At 65.1% G+C, this 18291-nt stretch overlaps 1 protein-coding gene across 5 annotated transcripts in view; it reads right to left on the reverse strand.

The window, feature by feature from the left end:
- The window catches only part of TACC2 (transforming acidic coiled-coil containing protein 2), an 82704-nt gene that overhangs the window by 2982 nt on the left and 61431 nt on the right, over window positions 1-18291 (reverse strand). For 3 of the 5 annotated variants that reach the window (XM_079793816.1, XM_079793817.1, XM_079793819.1), the window contains 8 exons: window positions 16929-17130; window positions 14422-14483; window positions 13803-13915; window positions 12487-12658; window positions 11230-11370; window positions 4962-5108; window positions 4190-4266; window positions 3308-3351 (listed from right to left, as the gene is read on the reverse strand). In XM_079793816.1, the coding sequence (XP_079649942.1) occupies window positions 3308-3351; window positions 4190-4266; window positions 4962-5108; window positions 11230-11370; window positions 12487-12658; window positions 13803-13915; window positions 14422-14483; window positions 16929-17130 (958 nt within the window). Of the gene's footprint in view, window positions 1-3307; window positions 3352-4189; window positions 4267-4961; window positions 5109-10183; window positions 10274-11229; window positions 11371-12486; window positions 12659-13802; window positions 13916-14421; window positions 14484-16928; window positions 17131-18291 lie in introns of all 5 variants that reach the window. The other 2 variants (XM_079793820.1, XM_079793818.1) reach the window with 1 other exon arrangement.

The raw sequence follows: 18291 nt of genomic DNA on the forward strand, positions 1-18291 counted from the left end.
CTCGGGCTCGGCCTCCTTCCCGGGGGAGGGACCCAGCAGTCTCTCCCGGCACCGGGGACGGTAAGCCAGACCGCTCAGGGCCGGCGGCATCACCGGGCCGTAGCCGGCGCCGAGACCCACGAAGGGGGAGCGGACATTTGGCCAGAACAGAGCCGCCCGCGATCCGCTCGCGACACGGAGACGCCGGGAAAGGGCGTTTCACCGAGTCGCCAGAGCCACGTGCTTCTCTTTCTTGGAGTTCGGGGCCTCGACGCCGGGGTCCCAGCACCCCATACGCACCCACGCCGGCCGGAGTGAGGCGTGTGCACACTGCACGGGCCTCGTGTGGGGACGCTGATCACTCAGGGCCCAGGTTTCCCGGGTCCCAGACTCCGTCCCCCCGGTTCCCTCCCCCCACCCGCCCCTCGTAAAAGCAGAACCTCCGGCTCGGGGAGACCAGGCGGTGGGGATGCCCCCCCCCCCCCCCCCGGAGACCAGGCGGTGGGGATGCCCCCCCCCCCCCCCCCCCGTCTTCTCGTCAATCACAGGTGCGGCTTCCTCAGGTCAGGAAGCCCGGGCTCCGCCCCCCACCCCGTCCCCGGGGACCGGCTGGCTTTTCTCAGGCAAAACATGATGAACCAGGTGGGTCGCAGCCAACACGCAGCGAAAGGAACAAACACGGGAGCACACGGGAGCACGCGGGCGCGGGTGCGGGGCAGGCGCCAAACCGGGGAGCGGGTACTTACCGGGCTTGCCTGTGCGGTTTGCAAGCAAAGGGCAGAAGCAACAGAAAACGGAAGCAAAACATGATCAGGCGGTTAGAAAAGCATCTCCCGGGCGCACCCCCAGTGCAGGCGGGAGGCTCCTCCGTCCTGAACCCCAGGCCCCAACCCTGAGCCGGGCACCCTCTGCGGGAGCACATGGTGGGGACGGCAGGATGGTGGGACCGATGGGGGGGGTGAGCAGCCTCCGGGACACGGAGCAGGAAGGGCCAGTGCGGGGGGGGGGACGGTGGAAGCTGGTTTAACTCAGGACCCGACTCCGCTCGCTCGGACCGGCCCGGCTCTCGGACCCGCTTCCCCCCAACGAGGAGTGCTGGTTAGGTGAGCGCAAGCGAGGAGAAGCATGGAACCAGATGCCACAGTGGGTGTGCGCCCCCCCCCCCCCCCCCCCGCCGAGGGGAGACACGGGGCCGGCCCAAGCCTCAGCCCAGGACACGACGGCCCGGGATCCGGGGGCCCAATCCGTGGCCCGGGGCAGAGAGGGACGTGGGACCGCACAGACAGGCCGCCTCTGGAAGGTGAGGCTGAAGGGCACAGCCACGGAGGAGCGAGGACAGGCGTGAGGAGGGGACCCGGGTGAGACCACCCACCGCGACAATGCTGCCCGCGGGGGGGGGGGGGGGGGGGGGCGGGACGCTGGGCTCTCAGGGCTGGGTGTCGCCTGTGCACCGAAGGGTTAACGGTTCGATTCCTGGTCAGGGCACAGGCCCCGGTTTTGCAGGCTCCATCCCCAGTAGGGGGCGTGCAGGAGGCGGCCGATCCATGATTCTCTCTCCTCATTGATGTTTCTCTTTCCCTCTCCCTCCTTCCCTCTCTTTAAATCAATTAAAAAACCTAAAAAAAAAACCCTCACAAAACAACGAACAGCTAAGCAGTAAAAGGTGGCTCTGAGCGGCCTTCTCCCCCGTCTCAACACTGGCCTCAACGTCACCCCAAGAGCGGAAGTGAGAAGGCGTGACCCCGAGACCCCGGGCGCTTCCAGGAGCCCATCGGAGTGAGGGGCGCTCTCCCGTCCCGACTCCGGGCCAGAAGGCCACGCTCAGCCTCACGCCGGCCGAGCTCACCCGCAGTTTGTGCCGGGTCCTGTGTTTTACCCCACCCGCACGGCCCCGTACACTCCCTCCAATTCCATGAACAGGACTCGTCCGATAGAAAGCAGGCACCGCGGGTGGGGCCGAGCCTAGAAATACCCACAAGTCCCCGCCCCCCACCGCCTCCCGCCCACCCCCCGCCCGCCCTGGGAGCAATGGCCTTTCCTACAATAAACCCAAACGAACGGGACCGCGCACAGCCCTCAGCCTGGCCGTCGCCCCCAAGGCTCCCCACACGTGACCCCGGAGAAGCGCGGGGTGTGGCCTGAATGACACCCGGACGCGCAGAGAGAAAGGCCCAGAGTCCGACGTGGACAGAGACCGAGGTGTGCGGGGAGCCGGGCTCACTCCACGTCGTCCGTTTGTTAATCCCCACCCGAGGGTATTTTCCCATTGGTTTTGTAAGAGAGTGGAAAGGAGGAGGAGAGACAGAGAGAGACATCGATGTGAGAGAGACCCATCCATTGGTGCCCCGACCGGGGCTGGGGCTCAAGCCTGCAACCGAGGTCTGTGCCCGTGACCGGAATCGAACCCGAGACCCTTCGGTGTGTGTGGGGCGGGCGCTCTGACCACTGGACCACCGGCCAGGGTGGAAAAGATTTTTTTAAAAACTGGTAACATGGACCTAAGCCAGTGGTCGGCAAACTGCGGCTCGTGAGCCACATGCGGCTCTTTGGCCCCTTGAGTGTGGCTCTTCCACAAAATGCCACGGCCTGGGCGAGTCTATTTTGAAGAAGTGGCGGTAGAAGAAGTTTAAGTTTAAAAAATTTGGCTCTCCAAAGAGATTTCAATCGTTGTCCTGTTGATATTTGGCTCTGTGGACTAATGAGTTTGCCGACCACTGGCCTAAGCAAATGAATAAACAAACAGAAAACCACCCCCCCGAGGAGTGACCACTCATAGCAACACGGGCCTGGAGCTCTGCAGACCTCCCCTGACTGAGGAAAACAGACCAGCCGCGTGCGAGTCCCACCGGCCCGGTCCCCCGCGGGCGGCAGTGCCGGGGCTGGCTGCCGGAGGCTGGGCTGGGACGCCCGGGGGCCGCGGCCGCGCCCGGTGAGAAAGTGCTGGTCAGATACCAGGCGCCCACATCACGAGGGCAGCCGCGGGCGGGCGGGCGGCCACAGCTCCCCCAGCCTGTCTCGGCCCCGTGGGAGGCCGAGGGGCGTTCTGCCAGGTGAGGCTACACGACTTCGGGGTTTAGAGCCGGACTCCTCGCCTCTCCCAGGAGCAGAAGCCCCCCAACACCCCAGGAACCAACCCGAACCCCTTCCCCAGGAGGTGGGCAGGCCCCGCGGTGGCCATCGGGGAGACGCCATGGCCCCCAGGCCTGCGTAAGGGTGAGGGCCATCCTGCAGGTGTGTCCCGGAGGCCCCAGCCCCCCGCCCTCGGCCGGGGCAGAGCCAGGGACGCCTGACTGAGGGGCCTGGAGGAGCCCCCGGGCAGGACACCCACCTATCATCTGAGCGATGGTCTTCTCGTACTCGGCCACGATCTTCCTGCAGGAGAAGCGGACACGTGTGGGAACCGTGACGACAGAACGGGTTCCCCATGTCACACGGGGCCGCGTGCTGGACATGGGCCGCCGGACCGAGGGCGGAGGACACGCCTGGGCTCACCGTCACGGGCCCCCTCCCACCTCCGCCCTCTCCGTACCCACCCCCACGGGCTCCTCGTCCTCGTGCCGGATGCTGCTCACACCAGGCCCTGTGCAAAGCCTTCAAGGCCTCCCCACTGCCCACTAAGAGGAACCTGAAGGCCAAACTGTTAGCCTGACCACCTGCCGCCGGCCCGGCCCGCTCCCCCCCCCCCCCCCCCCCACATCTGACCGCCTGCCACGCCAGCGCACAGCACCGTGGTCCAGGGAACAGAAGGCTCCCTCGGGCCTCCTCACCTCCGTGCCTGGCCGTGCTGTGCGTCTCCCTTCTTCCTCCCACCTCCCAGCCTCCCTGCTCCCCAAGGCCCAGGGCAAACGCCTCCTCCTCCTCCAGCAGCCCTCCCTGATTTCGCCTCGGGACCCATGGCGTTTTATCTGACTCTGTCCAGGACACGCTAAGTCACACACGTGCAAGGGGTCGTCCCACTCTGCAGATTGCTGGCACGTTTGCCATCAGAAACGGAAAACGCTTGGAAGGGTTCCCCAGGAACGGTGCCGGCGGCTGCCTGAGGGGCGTGGAGCGAGGGGGAGGGGGGGGGGTCTCATTGTGCGTGTGCGATCGCATCGGTCGCCTCCTGCCCGTGAGACTTCCATCCGAGTGAAGCAGTCAACACCCGGGGAGACTGAACGGGGGACAGAGGGGCGTGCGGAGAGGACCCTGCCCGTGGCCCGCCACCGACCTCATCTCCATGACCTCGCGCCGGCTCTCCTCGTACTTGGCCTTCCACTCGGAGACCTCTCTCTCCTTGGCGAGGACCTAGCATCGGAGAGAAGACGGACGGTGGGCCCCGTGCGGGAGTGCAGACCCGAGCAACCCCCAGGCGGATGCGGGCCCGGCGACTCGACGTGGAGTGAAATGTCCTACGTCAGGTAACTGTTTCCCGAGTTCCCCGGAGCACGGGGCGGAAGGAGGCCAGACCCCAGGCCTTCCGCACGCCCACTGGGCGCAACCAGACGGCGGGTGCTCTTGGTTATAAATCAAACGAGCGTAAAGGCTCGTTAAACAACCGCGTGGAGCCCGGCCGATGGGGCTCAGTGGCTGAGCGTCGACCTAGGAACCAGGAGATCCCGGTTCGATTCCCGGTCAGGGCTCCTGGGTGGGTGGCAGGCTCGATCCCCAGTGGGGAGCGTGCAGGAGGCAGAGATCCATGATTCTCCCTCATCACGGATGTTTCTCTCTCTCTCTCTCTCTCTCTCTCTCTCTCTCTCCCTCTCTCTCTCCCTTCCTCTCTGAAATCAATAAAAATCTATTTGAAAAACAAAACAAGAGAAACAATCGCGAAGATCAAGAAGATCAAAACCCACAGTTTGCGCCTCCCGTGCCTGCGGTGGTCAGAGGGCAAAGTCGGGGTCCAAAGGCGGACGCGGGCACGCGTGTTTACTGACATGGGCGGAAGCAGGGCCCCAGCGCGGGCCTGGCCCACCGCCCGCCGCCCGCCGCCCGCCGCGTACCTCTGCCCGGGCGACCTGCAGCGCGGAGTCCAGGTCTGGCGGCGGCGGGAAGAGGAGGCCCGGGCCCTTCTCGGCCTCCGCGGTCCCGAGGCGGGAGTACAGGGCTGCCTTGGAGATGGAGACCTCTGCTGGGTGAGCGGCTTCTCTCTGCGGGATGGTGTTTAATTAAAAAAAAAAAAAAAGCTCACATCAATCCTGGGACGGGGGTTGCCTTCGTCCGTCATGCATGGCCAGCTGGACGGTTTCGAAACAGAGAGTATCCCGTGTGTGAGAAGGCGCTGAGACTAACGGATGGGGCGTCGGGCGCAGCCGATGGGGACTTAGCCTTTGGCCCCGCTGGGCAGACAACGGTGCTGGGGGGCGGCCTCCCGGCTCCCGGCCCGGAGCCGAGCGGGTCTGGCGGCTGCTGTCTCGGCGATGTATCAGATGCCGGGGCCTAGGCGCACTGCGGGAGACCCGAGGGCCTTCGCCAGCGGCTCCGCTGCCATGAAAACCCATGGGAACGAGGCTGAGTCCCAGCCCCGCCTGCCGAGTCCTGAATGAAGGCAGGTCGGGGGGTGTGTGTTTTATCCTCGCCCGAGGATATTTTCCCAGATTCTTAGGGAGAGTGGGAGAGAGAGGGGAAGAGAGAGGAACATCGATGTGAGAGAAACACATCGATTGGTTGCCTCCTGCTTGTGCCCCGACCAGGGCCGGGGAGGAGCCTGCAACCGAGATACATGCCCTTGACCGGAATCGAACCCTGGACCCTTGGGTCCGCAGGCTGACATGCTATGCACTGAGCCGCACCGGCCAGGGCCGATCTGGTTGGTCATTTCTGTCCCCATTTCGTTTGGAGGAGCTTGTTTAGCTCCGTCTGGAAGAGTGTGACTCTGAAGGCCCCCTGGCTGTCCACCCACGCCACCCTCCACGGGCGGGCTGCTGGGTGTGGAAAGGGTGGGGTCACGTGGGAGCCACGCTGCCTGGAGTCCGCGTGTCAGTGGGAAAACTGGCCGACGGCAACACCCACCCGGGCTGGTTAGACCCTCGACCAGGGGCGTGGCCCCTCTTCCTCCCTTTTCACCAAACGCTCAGCCACGCCCCACACGTGAAATGCGGTGTTAGGAGCACGTCCCACCCGCGCAGCCCGGGGTCAGTCCAGCGTCACTGCACACGGCACACCCCGCCCGCCCCTCTCCGTCCCATCCGTTAACCTCGGGCGCTGCCGTGTCGCCAGGCCACCCCGACCCCCAACCCCCGGGTCTGACAGGCATCGGCTGTGCGCAGCGTCTGCCTGCGGATTTAGGAGAAGAAACCGAGCGAGAGCCGGCCACCTCGGTGCCGGTGCCGGAGGAGGCGGGCTCCGAAGAGCACGGAGCGGACCATGCGAATGGCCGCAGAGCGGATGACAGAACCAGCGGCCGCCAGAAGGGGCGCCCCTGCAGGACCGGAGCAGCTTCCCTGGACCCAGGCCCGGCCCGGGACACGGGGCGGAGTTTAATGGAGAGGAGCGGAGACCCCGGGTTAGGCCCCCGAGTGGCGCACATGCAGGCGGGGGACCCCACGGTGAGGTGGTCCCCGCAGTGAGCTCCGGCTGCGCCCGTCCCTCTGCCCCCCCACTCCCCCCCCCCGGCCCCCGGCCTTGAGTATCTGGGATGCAAATGACAACTGCAGGTCAGAGAGGGGAGCGCGCAGCCCTCGTCGCCCAGAGCCTAGGGACACGCTCCGTCTCAAACAGGACATGGGCCGCCCGAGCTTCCCCGCCCGAGGCCCCGGCGAGGCCGCTGCCCGGCTTGGTCCGGAGCACAAGTTAAAGCCCCCGGAGCAGGCCGACCCGGAGATGGGCCAGCGGACGGGCAGACGTCCCCTCGCGGTGGGCGGTCTCTGAGTCTGAAGGGTGGCACGGTCCACGTGTCCTAAGAGAACCTTCTCAGAAACCAAACAGAAAATGATACCAACACTCGGTGACTGCGTTTACGGATGAAGTTCACGGACAGGACTCCTGGCGAGGACTAGAACGGTTCCTGTCGCTTTAAAAAAATGTTCTTCTTGATGTCAGAGAGGAAGGGAGAAGGAGAGGGGGAGAGAAACACCAATGATGAGAGAGAATCACGGATCAGCTGCCTCCTGCACGCCCCACACTGGGGATCGAGCCTGCAACCCAGGCCTGTGCCCTGACTGGGGATCGAACCCTGACCTCCTGGTTCCTAGGTCGGCATTCAACCCCTGAGCCACGCCGGCCAGGCTGTTCCTATCACTTTTGAAGTAAAAGAAGGTGTTCTTTGGGGGAAAAAAGCAAAAAACAAAAAACCCACTAGAATAAGAAAATGCAAAACAGAAAAACCACTTGATACCCTCTTACTCATCCCAGTCCTTCCAAAGTTGAAAAAACGTGGGCACCTGAGAGATTTGGCAAAGGTTCCCAGACTGAGGTCCTCTGTGAAACATCCTGCGATGAAAGGCTAACATGCAAACCAACCAACGGCAGAACGGCCGGTTGCTATGATGTGCGCTGACCACCAGGGGGCAGACGCTCAGTGCAGGAGGAGCACCACTCAGCCAGAAGCTGGGCTCATGGCTGGAGAGCGCAGCCCTGGTGGTGGTGGCGGGGGCGGGAGCGCTAACGATGTCTGACTGACGGCGTAGGCCTGTCGGTCGACATCCCCCGAGGGCTCCCAGACTGAGAGGGCCCGGGCTGGGCTGAGGGACCTCCCCAGTGCACACGTTTCACGCACCGGCCGCTGGGGACAGAATGAAGGCTGCCTCCCTCCACCGACGCGGCAGCTCGTCCTCGGACCGCCCAGGGTTTCAGTACGGGACAGAGGAGCCCAGATCCCATTTGAACTATGACCTGAGCGTCTGCCGGGTAATGAAACTCACGCCCCCCCTCCCCCCAGCTTCTCTTACAACCCAGCACTGTTTGCTTTTAGAAGTCATTAGGTTTGTGTCTCCCTGACGTGAGACCAGATTTAAATGAAGCTCTGCGTCCCTTACACAGCGCTCCACTTCCTGCTTTAGAAGAGCCACCAGCATCACTAATTAACACGAGCGACGCCCCGCGGGCCCCGCCCCTAAGCAGCTCCCCTCGTTCCAGCGTTTTCTGGCTGAGACCCAGGAACCCCACTGCGGCCCGCAGAGGCGGCCGGCCGGCCCGCTAAAGGTCAACACAAGGTAAAGCCGCCGGAAGGTGCAACCGGAACCCCCTTTTCAAACTGTGCTGCCCTCCCGCAGGAGGGTTCCTCTCACGCCAGGCGGTTTCACTTGTGTCTTGGCCACGGCTGAAGGCCGAGGTGCCAGAAAGACTAGCAGAGTCACCACAGCGGAAACATGCGGGCAGAGAAAAGAGCGAATCCCCCCCACGCACCGTTTCCCCCATGTCGGCAGCTCCCAGGGCAGCCGGGGCCACGAGCATCCATGGACAGAGACCCACAGACAGAGACCACGAACAGAGAGCCACAGACAGAGAGCCACGGACAGAGACCACGGACAGAGCCATGGACAGAGAGCCATGGACAGAGAGCCACAGAGACCACGGACAGAGAGCCACGGACAGAGACATGGACAGAGACCCACCGACAGAGACCACGGACAGAGAGCCACGGACAGAGATCCACTGACAGAGACCACGGACAGAGAGCCACGGACAGAGATCCACTGACAGAGAGCCATGGATAGAGCCACAGAGACCCACGGACTGAGACCCACGGACAGAGAGCCACAGGAACGTGAGTGCGTTATGGCAAAGGGATCAGCCGGGCGGGTCAGCTACAGGAAGTGGCATTCACTTCCCGGGGCCAAGGTCGCTGGATAGAACACAAAGTGGTCCGAGTGGCTACGGCAGGAAAAAGGTTCCTTCCACGCCAAGCCATCCCACCCACCGACGCTTCTCTCAGCCTGAAGCCCAGGGGGGCCGCTGGCTATCCCTCCCACCCACGCTCAGGGCGTCCACGGGACGGCATTTTCTACATCAGCGTCGAGATACGTGGCCGGAGAACGGACGTGACCGGCAGGAAGTCAGCTGCTGGCTGACGTCTGTCCTCCGCCATCTCCGACGTGGCCTCAGAGGAAGGAGACGGGGTACCCGGCGCCCCGAACGCTCGCTGCCTAATCCAAACCACTTAGTGGGACATCCTCACCTCGGGACAGGAACAGCCCGCACGTGCATGGCCGGCCCTAAGCGCTTCATCGGCCTTTAAGCCGCTACCCAAGGAAATCAAGAAATAGATCCCATGGGGAAGATAACCCTCGCAGCATCGAGCTTTCTAAGGATTCCGTTTCCGTGGACATCAAACCCACGTTTATGGTCGGCAGCAAGAACAAGGACACTCCACATCCATGTTCCTGTCCCTGCCCTGGGTCCCGACCTGCCCCGTCTGAACACCCAGTGTCCCCACCTTCCTTCACTGAGGGTCTCTGCCCCCCTTGCCCCCGGCTCCAGGGAAACCACGTGTGGGGCTCCGGGCAGGGGAAGCGCCGAGCCCCTGATCCTGCACCGAGGATGAGGGACGGAGGCACCACTGGCCCCGCTGCCCGGGCTCCCCCTGGAGATGCGAGCGCCAGGTCCCCTCGGGCTGGCTCGTGGCTCCGTCTCCCTCCCCCCGCGTCCCCCCCCCCCCCGCCCGCACCACAGGGCCTGGACCACCTGCTGAGGAGCTGCTGTGAGCGAGCATCTGACCAGGCAGCAGAAGCAAAGGGGGAGGGCCAGCTAACAGCAGCAGCGCTCACGTCCTACACACCTACTGTGCGCAGCAGCGCTCACATCCTGCACACCTACTGTGCGCCGGGCACAGCGCGGCTCCCCACACGTCGCTTGCAGTCCTCACAGCAACCGGCGAACTCACCACGTCAGTCAGGGCGACCGGGCACACTGGGTCTGGCCCTGGTCCCACACATCAGGAACCCTGGTTGCCCAGCTCGGGGTGGGCCGAGCCTCACAGGGCCACACGCGGTCTCACGGGTCACCAGCGACTCGCTCAAATTGTTAAGAACAAACCGCCCGCGCCCGGAAGCCAGGCAGACAACCTGTGCATGCCCCGCCGTGTCCCTCAGGAGCGGGCTACCCCAACGGAGTTAGGTCTCAGACACGTGCTCAGGGTGTGCTCGCGCACGCATCAAGCATTGAGCTTTCTAGAAGACTCTACTTCGCCGAACACCAGCCATGCCGGCCCGGCTGATGGTTAGCACGGAAGCGCTCGGACCACACACCATTCTCCAGGCAGGCGGGCGTGCGGCCGCACCGGTACCTTGGCGTCCTGGCGGCTGCGGGAAGCCAGCGCGATCTGCCGGGCCAGCTTCAGCGCCTCGATCCGCATGACGGCGAACTCTAGCTCCTCCTGCCAGAGGGGTGGGGTGAGCCGGGGGAAGGCTCCGAGGGAGGGAGCGTGCACGGGGAGCGGTGACGGGTGCTCGGGGAGCACGCACCCGCCTCCTTTCACGTCAACTCCGCAGATCATGAAACAGTCTTTACTTTCCTTTTTCTAAGATTATTATTATTTTTTAAAAAGATGTATCTTTCTATTGATCTCAGAGAGAAAGGGAGAGGGAGAGTGATAGAAACGTCAACCACCATGGAGAACCATGGATGGGCTGCCTCCTGCACGCCCCCCACTGGGGATGGAGCCCCAAACCCGGGCGTGTGCCCTGACCGGAACCGAACCCTGACCTCCTGGGTCGCAGGTCGACGCTCAGCCCCCGAGCCACGCCGGCCGGGCTCCTTTTCGGAAACCTCCCTGAGTATCACGCATGTGAACATGGAACGATTTTTTAAACAAAAACCAACGTTTTCACTGCCCTGTTCCCTCTGGTTTCTGTCCTTTCGGTTCATTTCACGTAACGCTGGCGAACAGCGCCCTCCAGTGGACACAGGCATCCCAGCGCCTGCGCACAGCCTCCCGTTTGGCTCGGAAGGACCCGGAATGAAGTTGTCAAATTTAAAGCACAGACCAGGCCCCTGTCCTGGCTGCAGTGCCAGGCCCAGCCCAGGTGTCCTCCCTCCGGGATCTGAGCGCCGCGCGGCCATAAACAGCCCGGCTCCATGGTGACCTCACAGAACACCCCGGTTCTGGGAACCGATCGCCAGCTGCTCTGGGGCTTTGGAAGCTTCTGGAAAAAACAGCGGGCCCGGCTTCCAGGTGGGACACACGGTCGGTTCCCTGCGCAGTCACGCAACCCGCATCGTCGCGGCGTCCCGGGTTCGAGCCCCACTCAGCAGCCACTCATTCGATCGCCCTCCCGGCGAGGTCTCCACAGACCCCGCCCGCCCCCCAAAGGTCCCGCGAGGGCTACCCACCTGCAGTTTCTGAGCAAACACGGGCGGGTTCTTCTCCGCTAAGTCGGGTTCCAGGTAGTCGAGCGCGCCGCAGAGCGAGGCCGGGTCGGCCAGCCTGCTGAGCAGGGCGTCCGCGGAGGCAAAGGCGCCCTCCGGAGCTGCCTGGGGGCCGCGGAGCGGGCAGAGGAGAGATGGGGGAGAGACCAGGAGAGAGAGTGACGCCGACGCCCGCCAGGACCTCGCACCTGCGGGGGACGCTTCCGCCTGAGGTTACGGGGAGCGTCAGCCAGGCCGGCACCGTGCTCTCCTCCGGGCTGAGCCCCCAAGCGGACAATGGGCATCGGAGTGGCCGGCCCAGCCCCCCCCAAAAGTGGCCTTAGCCCCCCGCCCCCCTCACACCGCCGTCACTCCCTAACTGGTCCGTGGGGGGGGGGGGCGGGGGAAGTAACCATTTTCTTATTTGTCTGAAAAGCTCGGTGGCGGGAGACAAGCCAGGGGGCGGGTTTCCCAAGCGTCAGTCATGGAGGAAAGCCCTCCAGCGGGAATATCGAAGGAAGTGAGGTTTGAGGGAAGACGATTTCCCACGGAAAGAGCCCCCCCCCCACCCCCCGGCAGACCAGAAAGAGCCCAGAATCAGAAGCTGACGCTGCAGGCACAGGACGCGTTTGTGAGACTGAGTCACACCCAGGCTCTCGGCTCAGTCGTATTTTCCGACCGACAGACACGGTAGGTGCTCAGTAAACACTCAGTGCGTGCGATAGATGGTTTACTACATGGAACGAAACACAAGCTACACCAATGGCCGCAAACCCCTTGGGGATGGCTGGGAGGGAGGCGAAAGCAATAAAATAAAATTCACCTCGAAGACGGTCCATTTTAAATGTGCAAGGGTGGGGGGGGGAGGGTTAGGCCTTAGCGCAGGGCCCTCTGCCCCGAGGGAGGGCCTGTCACTCCTGCTCTAAGGACAGGAGGGTCCCTCCGAGGAGGTCCCCGCCCCCCCTGCCCGCCCGCCCTCTGATGACAATCCCAAAGCAGCTGCCCAGCCCTAGGGGCTCAGGAGGGAGAGCCACAGCCCCGAAGGCAAACGGAGCAGGTGGGTGAACAGAGCCCCTCCTTAGGGTGGGGCCTCCCAGGCTGGCTTCTGGGGTCCGGTGGGGGGAGGGGACAGGCGGCCCACGTCGGGTGCAGGTGAGTATTGCTCGGAGCCTGGCCCCTGGGTGATGGGGTCCAGCCGGCCCGGCCTCAGCCCCGGGATCTCGGCCCCTCGGCCCCACTTACCAGTTCAATCCCCTCGGCAGCGGCACCCACGGCCCTGGCCTCCAGCTCCCTCTGGGAGGGCTTCTCTGGCGCTGGCAGGTGCGGCTCCTGGCTGGGGGCCAGCCCTCGGGGGGCCGGAGGGGGGCCCTTCACCCCAGCGTTCACAAGGGCTTCGGCCTCCTCGAAGCTCGACCTGAGGAAGCAAAGGGCACCTTCTGTCTTCTCGTCGCAAACCCCCCAGACAGCGCCGGGCGGCCCACTCCGTCAGCATCCCGAGGGGCCCTGGACGTCCAGGCTGCGGACAGAGGGAAGGGGGCGGGTCCTGGCCGCCAGGGGCCAGTGGGCGGGACAGTCTGGGGGGCGGGGGGGGGGCTCAGCCCACGCCGGGGCCTCCCACGAGGGAGGTGGGAGCACAGCTGTCCTGGCTCAGAGGCAGGAGCTGGGCCGGAGCTGGGGGCTGGGCTGTGCCGGGCGGCGGGGGGTCCGGGTCTCCGGCTCTGCAGGCGGAGGCAGTGCCTCTGTGAGGCGGGGAGAGGCCTGACAGGGCTGCCACAGCGCCGTCCCGGCCGCAGTCACGTCGCCACCACCCCTCTCGCCCCTCGGGCAGGTCCTGGGTTCCAGAGGGCAAAGCAGAGCGTTCGTCCCTGGCCGCGTGGCTCCGGGGGTGGGCACCATCCCATGGCCCTCAGGTCGCGGTGTGGTTCCCGTCAGGGCACAGGCCCAGGTGTGGGCGCGATCCCCGGCCGGGGACGGCAGGAGGCACCAGTCGATGTTTCTCTCTCCCTCGGGGAGGCCCCGTCTCAGAGCGAGGCCCCCCACAGCCCAGCACACAGCCCAGCCCCCCACCTGACGAAGGCTGACATTGCACCGACAGGCATCGTAAGCGCCGGTCGCACTCGGTGCACCTGCCCCGTCAGGCGCTTCCTTGGCGCCTCTGTTTACGCCTCCTGGAGGGTCCGCACCCCAACACGCGGCAGGGGAGCCTGCAGCACTGGGCGCCCCGCTGTATCCCCTCAGATCCCCACGGGGTCAGTCACGGTTACTCCACGTGACACGCAGGGCCCATGATCTGCGCGAGGTCCCGCAGCCATGAGGGGCGGGTGGGACACGGGCTCCCAGGGGGAGCACAGGGGCGCTCGGAGGGGCCCCCACCCCCCGCCATCGGGGTGTCGCCTCCACCTGCAGGGCGGCAGCAGCAGGCCCGCCGTGCTACGTCGGTGTGGACAGGGCGCCGGGAGCACCCGCTGCCCGGCTATTCGCACGTGAGCGCCTCGGGAGGCAGAGCTGCGCTGAGGCTCGGGCCTCTGTCCGTCACCCTCCCCACGTCGGCGGCGTACCCCGAGCACGGCGTTGGGGACTCGGACATCCGGGCGGGCGGAGACTTGACCGGGCTCTCCTGCGACGTGTCGAACACCAGGTACAGGGCTTGCTTCTTCGGGGCGTCGTCGTCCTGCGGGGAGCAAAGCCGCGCGTTAGCTCGGCCACGCGGGCCTGGGCCTGGGCCCGCCTCAGAGGACGGCAGGGCATGGCTCAGCGGGAGGAGCCTGCCTTCCCTCTTTCCCGGGAGAGAGAGCCGAGGCGCTGGCTCCGCGGGGGGGGGGGGGGGGGGGGGGGGGGCAACTACGTGCAGGTGGGGACACTTTTTAAATACATACTTTTATTTATTTATTATTTTAAATATGTATTTTTTACTGATTCCAGAGAGGAAGAGAGAGAGAAACATCAATGAGAGAGAATCATTGATCGGCTGCCTCCTGCACACCCCCCACTGGGGATGGAGCCTGCAACTGGGGCACCCGGGAAGCTGCGGGCACCCGGGAAGCTGCAGGCACCCGGGAGCCGGCTCCGAGGTCGGGGTCCCAGGGCGCTGGGGCCGGAGGGGCCCCGGCTGTGTTGTCAGGAGCTGGGAAAGCGTCCGCCCTCCCGCCCGCCCGCCACTGAGGCAGGAGCACTTACGGGCAAGGAGGAGCCGATTTTCTCCATGTACTCGATTTCGTAGGCGTTCCTGTAGTCCAGCTCTGCGGGGAGACAGGGGTCAGCGCGGGACAGGGACAGGGACAGAGTCAGGGACAGGCACAGGGACAGGGACCGGGACAGAGACAGGCACAGGGCGGGGCAGGGTCCGGAGCGGGAATGCAAGCTGTTCGACCAGAGAGTCCAGCCCGGACGCTGTCACCCTCCTGCTCTCGGGGCTCTGCCACGGGCATCGGCCAGGCCCGGGTCTGACGGGACGATCCCAGCTCCGCCCACCAAGCGTTCAGACCCGAGAGGGTGCCCTCCGGGCGCTGGGCTCCTCTGAGTCCCACGTGAACGCGTGGGCCGTTGCCACGTCCCAGCGGCGTTTGGACCTGGACCCTCAGTCGTCCCTCCCTGAGGAAGGGGGGACAGCGAGTCTCTTCGAGCGGGAAGAGCAGCTCTGAGCCGCCCGCGACCCCCGACCCTGCCGTGCCTCGGGGCTGGAAAACCAAACGCTCAGACCGGAGACCTTTAAAAGCGTCTGCTCCGTTTAGTTACTTCCGTTTTTGTTTTGTGAATCCTCAGCGGAGGTTACTTCCCACTGATTTTTAGAACGAGTGGAAGGGAGAGGGAGACGGAGACACGCCGATGATTGCCTCTCCCATGCGGACGAGGGATCGAGCCTGCAACCAGAGCAGGTGCCCTTGACCGGAATCGAACCCGGGACCCTTCCGTGCGCAGGTCAATGCTCTGTCCACGGAGCCACCCCAGCCAGGGCCCAAAAAAGACTTTGAAAGTCCCGTTCGGTGGAGAAATGACCTGTTTCTCAAACTGCGGAGGCTTTAGGCTGCAGAGAGAACGAACTCCGTGGCTCTCACTGGAGACGGAGCCCACGGCAGCTCCACGCGGAGACCCGCTCTGCGGCTCCACGGGCTCCCTGGCAGGCACACGGATCCTGAGCACCTACTGTGCGCCTCCAGCTGTGCTGGGCCCGGCGGACGCCGTGGTAAAGGAGACCCGAAGGGACTCTCGCACAGAAGCCACCCCTGCAGCAGCCGGATGGCTCTTTGCTGCTCAGAGAGAGGATGGGGGCGACCGTGACCGGTTCAGACCCCCGCGGGCAGGAGTGTCCGTGACCGGCTCAGACCCCCGCGGGCAGGAGTGACCGTGACCAGCTCAGACCCCCGCGGGCAGGAGTGTCCGTGACCGGCTCAGACCCCCGCGGGCAGGAGTGACTGTGACCGGCTCAGACCCCCGCGGGCAGGAGTGACCGTGACCGGCTCAGACCCCCGCGGGCAGGAGTGTCCGTGACCGGCTCAGACCCCCGCGGGCAGGAGTGACCGTGACCAGCTCAGACCCCCGCGGGCAGGAGTGTCCGTGACCGGCTCAGACCCCCGCGGGCAGGAGTGACTGTGACCGGCTCAGACCCCCGCGGGCAGGAGTGACCGTGACCGGCTCAGACCCCCGCGGGCAGGAGTGTCCGTGAGCGGCTCAGACCCCCGTGGGCAGGAGTGACCGTGACCAGCTCAGACCCCCGCGGGCAGGAGTGTCCGTGACCGGCTCAGACCCCCGCGGGCAGGAGTGTCCGTGACCGGCTCAGACCCCCGCGGGCAGGAGTGTCCGTGACCGGCTCAGACCCCCGCGGGCAGGAGTGTCCGTGACCGGCTCAGACCCCCGCGGCAGGAGTGTCCGTGACCGGCTCAGACCCCCGCGGGCAGGAGTGTCCGTGACGGGCTCAGACCCCCGCGGGCAGGAGTGTCCGTGACCGGCTCAGACCCCCGCGGGCAGGAGTGTCCGTGACCGGCTCAGACCCCCGCGGGCAGGAGTGTCCGTGAGCGGCTCAGACCCCCGCGGGCAGGAGTGTCCGTGAGCGGCTCAGACCCCCGCGGGCAGGAGTGTCCGTGACCGGCTCAGACCCCCGCGGGCAGGAGTGTCCGTGACCGGCTCAGACCCCTGCGGGCAGGAGTGTCCGTGACCGGCTCAGACCCCCGCGGGCAGGAGTGTCAGAGGCGATGCCGCAGCCCGAGGCCTCAGCATTTTTCACATAAAAACAGACATAAGTAGCAGTTCTGGGTTAGAGCGCCTATTTCCACTTATTGTTGAAGCCAACACTTAAACACTGACTCCCTAATATGAGCTTTAAAATTAGATATTCCAGTCGGGCCGGCGTGGCTCAGGGGCTGAGCGCCGACCTATGAACCAGGAGGTCACAGTTCGGTTCCCGGTCAGGGCACAGGCCCGGGTTGCAGGCTCGATCCCCAGTGTGGGGCGTGCAGGAGGCAGCCGGTCCGTGATTCTCTCTCATCATGGATGTTTCTCTCCCTCTCTCCCTCTCCCTTCCTCTCTCTCTAATAACAAATCAATGATCAAGCCACAACCTGGGCATGTGCCCTGACCGGGAATCGAACCCTGACCTCCTGGTTCATAGGTCGACGCTCAGCCCTGAGCCACGCCGGCGGGGTTTCCCGGCCTTTGGTCCCAGGGGCAGGGCCCCCCAGCTCGCTTACCCTCGGTGGGGGAGCTGAACTGGGTCTCGCTGACGAAGGAGGACAGGTCCGAGGGCTGCGGGAAGTCCTGCTTGTCCGCCTCCAGGTCCACCGTCATGCACGTCCACTTCTGGCCCGTGACCGCCAGCTTCTCCTCGTCCGTCGCGTGGACCACGGCCGAGATCACTGGCGGCGTTTCCGGCGTGGCCGCGGGCGTGGGGTCCTGCGAGGAGGGGAGCCGTCTCTCCTCTCGTCCAGGGCCCGCGCCTGCCCCGCCCACCCCGTCCGGGCCGTGAACGAGGACGTGGCAATGCCCCATGTCCCCAGGGCACAGCTCTGTCCTTGATGATCAAGTTCCTTTCCTGGTGGCTCGTCCCAGGGGGGCCGGGCGCTTAGAAAAAGGGGGATGTGTGGTCACTGGGCGTCTCGGTCATTGGAGAGCTTCCTGCTCATCACTGGAGGAAAAGGACTTTTACTTCCGGTAATTTTATTGCTTTGACGCCTGGGTTGTGCCCAGTCGCTCTCGGCTGACAATCCTCGCAGCTGCCGGTGGGGACAGAGAAAGGGCCCGCGCCTCCATGCCCGCAGGGGCGTGCCGCTGAGCAGGGAGGGCGGGGCCCAGGGGCGCCCGGGCGGAGCCAGGCTGGGACCCAAGCCCCTGTCCCGGGCCATCTCTCTCTGCAGCCCCGCCCGGCAGGGGTTGGCCGGCTCCGATGGGAGGGGGGCTGTTTCAGGACTGAAGGGCCTGGCACACCCACCGGAGGGAGGACAACCTGCCCCTCTGACAAGGAGTCGACGTGGTGGGTGCTGGGGGCGGAGCGAGTGAGCAGGAGCCGGGCCTCGGCGGGGAGACGGTTTGCTTTACCTCCCACTCGATGTGGGTTACAAACTCCAGGCTCCTGCCCGGCCGCGGGGCTCAGTGGCGGAACGTCGACCCATGAACCAGGAGGTCAGGGTTCAATTCCCGGTCAGGGCACAGGCCCGGGTTGTGGGCTCCATCCCCAGTGGGGGGCGTGCAGGAGGCAGCCGGTCCATGGTTCTCTCTCATCACTGATGTCTCTCTCTCTCTCTCTCTCTCCCTCCCCCTCTCCCTCTCTGAAATCAATAAAGTAAGTAAGTAAAAATGCCAGTTACACATGCCCAGGTGCCTCCCTATGCATCCCTTTGTCTCCACGGGCTCCCTGGCCGTGACACTCACACTCTCAGCAAATGGCCGGGTCAGGTGGGCCGGGGGGGGGGGGCCCCTGAGGGGCCTGTAGAGCAGCGGGCGCCGACCGGTGGTCCGCGAGGTCCGAGAGGCTGGCGACCGCTGCCTAGAGGGTCCCTGACATCACCCTGAACATGTTCCTCCTCCCGGGACACATCCCGACCCCCCACAGGGAGG

Source organism: Cnephaeus nilssonii, assembly GCF_951640355.1.
Source record: "Cnephaeus nilssonii genome assembly, chromosome: 16".
NCBI lineage: Eukaryota > Metazoa > Chordata > Mammalia > Chiroptera > Vespertilionidae > Cnephaeus > Cnephaeus nilssonii.